We start from the raw sequence: 6378 nt of genomic DNA, 5'->3' as shown, positions 1-6378 counted from the left end.
TATTGGGTGTTTTTATCATTCAACTTTAATACAGGCTTTTGGAACATGAAGTTTCAAACTATTTTGTTAGTCATAATATCTTATGGGACGTATTTTTCCATTTAACTGTAAGCAAAGCTCATACACTGGAAACTCTGAAATCAATTGAAAAATTTGTTGTTCTATCGGATGCCTTCTATGAACTTATGAACTTCAAGAAAGGCTATTCTAATTTACAATTTTGAATTAACTCAAAATTCAAAATAGCACATCCTATCCGAAGAGTCCCCCTTGTCAGTATTTTGTGTCCCCCTTGTCAAAAAATAACATTAAAAAATTTTTAAAATCAGTTTTTTGTCAAAATATTTCTGCGTTTCTGTTACATTGTTAGAAAAAAAATCGGCCTAAATAGGGTCTTTTCAGTGATTCAGAAAATATCGCAAGATCAGTTTGGTTGAGCCTAAGAAATCGACCAGAAAACTCTCCGACTCGCAATATTCCTAAATCCTGGAAGCCACATTTTATATTCATAGATAGTTTCTTCAGGAGGCATATATTTTGCGAAGAAAATAATATGACAAAGATCAGAAAAGAATATCAATAAAAAAAGGATACCTCGAAATTTTTGAGACAAGCAAACTACCAGGTTTCGATTTTTTGATGTTCATCAAGCTACCACGAAGCCATCAGTGGTTTTTGAGGAGAACCAGCCAGGATTCAAAGGTCCCAAATTTCCATTAGCCTAACTTGTCTGCTCAATTTAACTGAGCCGTTAACTCTTTTTGTTCCAAGTCTTTTGAAGATTTATTGACCCAAACAATTTTCCCGTAGTTCAATTGATTCGAACAAAACCTGTATTTCTTCTTAATTAATTATCTTACAAAAGAAAATTTATTTTGGAAGAAAAAACGAATCAAAACAAATTATCCGATTTATGGTGTGCCTCCGGTGTGTAACTTATGCATAGAACCATTTTCCTACTACACGAGAACATTTTTTTGGGAAACTGTCTGTTATTTCTTTGCAGTGTAAAGCGTTGTTTGTATAATATTGAGTTAAAAAATTTTGAAAAGCTTCAACTTTTCTATTATAAATTTCAATCGCAAAATTCAAAAATAACAGTTATTAGAGAAAATATATTTAAAATCAAGAGCAGAGGATCAATTATTATAGAGAACAATAAATTCATAGCCAAAATAGCAAGAAACCCTATCACAGTTTTTGGTTCATCAGCTGGGACTAACCTACTCTAAACTCCAGAGCTTGCATCCTCTGGAAATCCAGGGGCATTTTACTGCCCATCATCAACTGAGGAGGATACTGGTCCGCCATCGTCATCTGGTTTGATTGATCCGGCCGTGGTGAAGTTATTCCGGGAAGCGGGTCGTACTTGCCCAGAGGGAGAACTCCAGAGACACCGCCACTGGTTCGAGTCCCGGCTGTTCCGTATCCCGAACTACCGGAAGCGTTGACAGCTCCGAAATCCATGCATTAATATTTCCAGTTAACGCACCAACAATATGCGTGTTTAGTGATTGTTAAAACGCACGTGAAAAGTCTTAATTTACAGTTTTACTAAATGCTTATAACGTTTTAAATCTTTTTTTACTGATTTTATATCTTGACTTAAACTTTTAGCTCTAAGTGCATGTAATTGCATATCACAGAAAATAATCTCAATGATAATGCCATATTTGCCACTTCGAGATCTTGCATTTTTCATAATTTTATTTTCTGTATCTATGAATCGTAAATTACTCGCATAGTTTGAAAAATACATGTGAAACTTTAAATAGTAAATTACCCGCATAGTTTGACGAATACATTTGAAACTTCTTGAATAAATGAGTTTCGTGCGTTTATGCATTTTTACATATTTAACAAAGATTTTTTTCGAGCCATTTACTTTTATTACCAAAAAAACTTTGATTTTGCTCATTAAAGTAGCCATTTTGTGTATCATATCGTTCCATTCAGTCAAAACCACAAAACGAAGTTTTTACCGCTCAAACTCGAAATGATTCTAAAGCGGCGTTCATTCATAATTGACTAAAAATTCAACTTGAAATGGGCGATAAAAAACCCCCAAGCGGGATTTTGGAGTCACGTGCGCTTTCGACATCCATGCCAAATATGGAACAAGTTTTACCCCTTATAAGGAAAGAAGGTGAGTTGCACAAAATGCTTGCCGAAGAGAAAATGCGTTCCGACAAACACCGAAGCAATTACATTTCCATGAAGTCGCAATACGAAAGACTCCAACAAGACTTCGACTTTCTGCGAGACAAAACTTCGCCGAGCGCTCATTTCTCCGACATGCACAAAGACGAAATTGAGAAGTACAAAACAGTGATTCGGAAACTGGAGAATGAAATTGCGACGAAAGATTCGGTGATGAGCGGGTTGAGGAAGTTTACGTTGACACCGGAGAAATACGAATCAATAAAAGCGGAGATCGTCCAAGAATTACAGGTGAAGGTTTTGAGATTGATCTTTCTCCGCTTAAGAAAGCATACCTGCATATGAGTTTTTCAAACATCAGCGAAAAAAATTATATTTTGATATCTCTGATTAAAACAATAATGCTACTTTTTTTGTTATTTTCTAAAAATCATTCCAGAAGTCTCATCCGACCAACTAGTTTTTAATTGGTAAGTTATCTGATAACCAGATAACTTTGCTTGTGCAAGCGATTCTGAAACTACCAAAATTGCCACGAATTGAAATTAGGTTTTTCTCAAGTATGATGAAACCCCTGCACCATTAGACGTCAAAATGTTTGTCAGTTACCAACGCTCTAGCAAACACAATAATTTTGTGGCAAACACAATAACTTTTCAACTAACTTTCATTTTTCTGATAAGCAATTGAACCAGTGCTAACATAAAACATGATCATTGATATTAAGATACACATTAGGATACATTTTCTCATTGTGGTTTTTTTTTGCTCAATCAAGTTATTTCATTTTCATGACTTAATTTATTCGGTCTAATTAGGTTCCCTTTCGGCTCCGAATGGGACAAATGGAGGACGAGTTGAACGAGTATCAGAGTCGCTACAACGCCCTCCGACACGACATCACCTTCCTCAAATCCGAATACGACTTCACAAAACGGGAACACGAGAGAGAAATTGCTGAATTGGAAATGAAGCATTCGTATGAAGTCGACTGTTTCACTCGTGAAAAAGAAGAAATCATTCAAAACTTCAGTTCTAACGCAGAACGGGAATCGGAGAAAGTAAAAAATTTGGTCAGAGAGAATGCACATTTAGCCCACAGAGTTAAATCGTTGGAGCAGACAATTGAAGAAAAAGACGCACAAGCTGAGAATCGAACCGACGCCAGCAACCACATCAGTCGATTTCAAGCTAAGCACTTGACTGAACTGAACGGGAAAATAAAAATCCTCGAGGCGACAAATACCAGCCTAAAATCGCAGATCGAAAATTTGGAAGACGAAATCAAGAAATCGAACAACTTCAACGGGACTCAAAATGAAAAACTTTTGCAGGTCGAAAAAGAGAATTTAAGCCTCAAAAACAAAATCGAGCAAATTCGTCACGAAGAATCGCTGACACAAAATAACCAAAAAGTTGACTCTATGATCGCATACAACAATGTAGTCAAAGAACGAGACGCTTTGAAGGTTGAAAATGAGGACATTTCCACTAAGTTAGAAGCCGCGAACCACGTGATCGAAAAACAGAAAACAGCACTGGCACAAAAAGAACGAGAAGTCACCCGCAGAGTCCAAAGCGCAAAAGATTCTGACTGGATGAAACTTGCTCACTTGCAAGACAAAAATGCCGAGCTGGAAGCTAAAGTTTCAGATTACGAAAACTTCAAAAGCGAGCTAATTTCTCGTGAAAACGATTCCAAGTTGAGACTTCAAGAGCAAATCGGCGCTATGGAGAGACAAAAAATGGAAATCGAGAAGCAATTAAGCATCGTCCAATCTCAGTTAGAAATGAAAGAAAATGTTGAAAAAGAGTTGGAAAGAGAGAAAAATGAGCATGCAAACTCGAGGAAAAAACTGACAACAGCTCAAAACGAACTACTGTCGACTCAGAACATTGAATCCGAAATGATGACGGACCTTCAGCGTCTGAGATCAACAAATGAATCCCTCAAACAACAAAATCAGCTCCTGAAACAAGAATTGGACACTTTAGCACAAAGAACGAACGCTGAAAGGTCTCACCATGAATCACAATGGGCACAAGAAAAGCTGAGACTCACTGAAAGAAATCAGTACTTGGAAGACCAAGTGGAAAAATTGAATGTTAAACTGAAAAAAGCGGCACAAATCCACCTGCAGAAGAAACGAAACTTCGCTGAAAAACTGGCCAGAATTAAACAGAAATCGGACTCTTTAGAAGCTAAAGAAATGGAACTTACAATAGAGAAACAAAATCTGGACGACTCTGTACCTTTGGCTTCTTACAATGAAATGAAACAAAGGCTGAACAAAGTTGAAAAAAGGTACCGAGACTTGAGCGAAGTGAAGTCTAATGCGAATCATAATCACGAGCGGCCAAATTTGCGAGTCGAGAGCGCCGTGCAACGAGAAGCGCCCAAATTTACCGAAGCAGAGCACTTGTCAGAAGTTGCTAGTCTGAAAAACGCGACCTTCATTGAAAAAGGCGAAATCGACGGAATCGAGAAAAGTTACAGCGATGATACAATCTGTTCTAAGGTGGACAAATTATACATGCAGGAACTGGAAAGTTTGAAAGATCGACTAAATCGATTGAGCGACGTTCAGAAAGAACAGATGAAATACTTTCTCGGCACCGAAGAAGCAACAGATCTCGGAAAGATATTGGACTACCAAAACGATTTGATTTTACCACGAGAGGGCGCACCACAAAGCAGAAGCATGCTGAATTCTGGCTTCAACAATCCAACACAATTCGAAATAAGCGACTTGGAGATGACGCTGTCATGAAAGTGTGGCGGCTGTAAATTCAGAAGTTTTCTTTTTGATACAAAATGAAGAGTAAATTTTAGATGATATATTTTAAAAGCTGAAAAATGAAGACCCTTTACCATTTTGCCCCCAATCTTTATAATATTTCTGAAAAAAATGACACAACGATAAATATGATTTTTGAACAAATGAAAATAAAAACTTGCAGCATCTCTTTCCTCTTCATTATGCCAAACTCTGTTAAAATGAAGACGGTTTATCCTAAATTTTAAAAAATGATTGTAGGTAACTGTGGAAAAGAGTAGATTTGGTTACTTCTCTTGATATTCACAAAGTAAATAACAACTTCTGAGTCTTTTTGATACAAGTGACCGCAGATTCATATTCTAGATTAGAAAAGTTGCAAGAATGAGCAGAAATATGAATTGAAATACTGTTTTGTCTTTTTTTTCTATCCAAAGAATACTAAAGATAGGATACTAAAAATTTCCACCGGGAAAAATTCATCCCATTAACAATCTGCCAAATTATACTAATGAGCAAACTTTCAAAAAAAAAGCCGAGGAAAGTGGAGTTTAGATGTGATAAAATTTGTGCTTCATTTTTCACGGGGATGCTTTTATTAAAAACAAAGGAATGGCAAATTTTCTTGGAGTTAAAATCTTACTGGCAAGTTCTCTTCAGCGTTAAAAACAAAAATGCAAAAATTTAGTTGCAGAAAAAAAAGAAAAAATAACTCGATATAAAAACTACGGTTAGAATAAACAAAACTACGAGATTTAGGCACCTAAGTTAAACCAGTGCTAGATTTAGTTTTACTCATACTGCACTACTAACAGAAGCAGATATTCTTCATTTTCGTGAATATGCGAGATTATGCTCATGTTACTTAAAAGCGCCGAAAAAAAAATTGACTGAGTCTTTTCGAAATTGATTTTCGTGCAATTTGAGGGAAAGTTTTTTCGAAACAGTTATTCGCTTAGCCACAAAATGCCTTCATTTTGTTTGCTTAGCTCCGTGGAGATTCGACCGCCTCGCCAAACAAAGGGCCCCCCTTTGATATTATTTAATGAATTCCATTTTTGGTCGACTTATCCTAAAATTTATCTAGAGGCGCCTTGGGCACCAATATATACTGACTTGAAGAGGAGCGCGAGCCAAAAAACGCAATTTTCTGATCAAAATTTTCCAAAAAAATGTCCGAAAACGGCATTTTGACCAGTTTTTCCAAATTTGCCTGCGACGCAGGAAAACTTTATCTAAATAGGGTCTTTATAGCGTTGTTGTGATTGCATCATATTTTGCATTTTTTGCAAAACGTATTTAGTTTAAATTAACAGGTCAGTCCTCTATGACCTTCATTGGCCGTTCTCTCCGGCGGAGACAATGATCTCTCATTGTTTTAATGATTTAATTACCGACTAATTCATCCTAATTCTTATTCTTTTTAATAGTTTTAACTTAG

The 6378-nt window shown here is 36.4% G+C and overlaps 2 protein-coding genes across 2 annotated transcripts in view; one reads left to right on the top strand and one right to left on the bottom strand.

The window, feature by feature from the left end:
* LOC134852201 (golgin subfamily A member 4-like) overlaps positions 1–1660 on the bottom strand; it is a gene marked incomplete in the record, with an annotated part of 10961 nt that extends 9301 nt beyond the window's left edge. The window contains 1 exon segment of the mRNA XM_063868514.1: positions 1224–1660. Coding sequence (XP_063724584.1) covers positions 1224–1467 — 244 coding nt within the window.
* A 202-nt stretch (positions 1661–1862) lies between these two features.
* LOC134852200 (centrosomal protein of 83 kDa-like) lies at positions 1863–5358 on the top strand. The gene is made up of 2 exons (XM_063868513.1): positions 1863–2451; positions 2979–5358. Exons 1-2 carry the CDS (start codon positions 2047–2049, stop codon positions 4929–4931), a joined length of 2358 nt encoding a protein of 785 aa, XP_063724583.1. The 5' UTR covers positions 1863–2046; the 3' UTR covers positions 4932–5358.
* Positions 5359–6378: the final 1020 nt, after the last annotated feature.

This window comes from Symsagittifera roscoffensis, chromosome 7, assembly GCF_963678635.1.
Source record: "Symsagittifera roscoffensis chromosome 7, txSymRosc1.1, whole genome shotgun sequence".
NCBI lineage: Eukaryota > Metazoa > Xenacoelomorpha > Acoela > Convolutidae > Symsagittifera > Symsagittifera roscoffensis.
The sequence above is the reverse complement of the archived record's forward strand: the minus strand, read 5'-3'. Positions and strand labels throughout refer to the sequence as shown.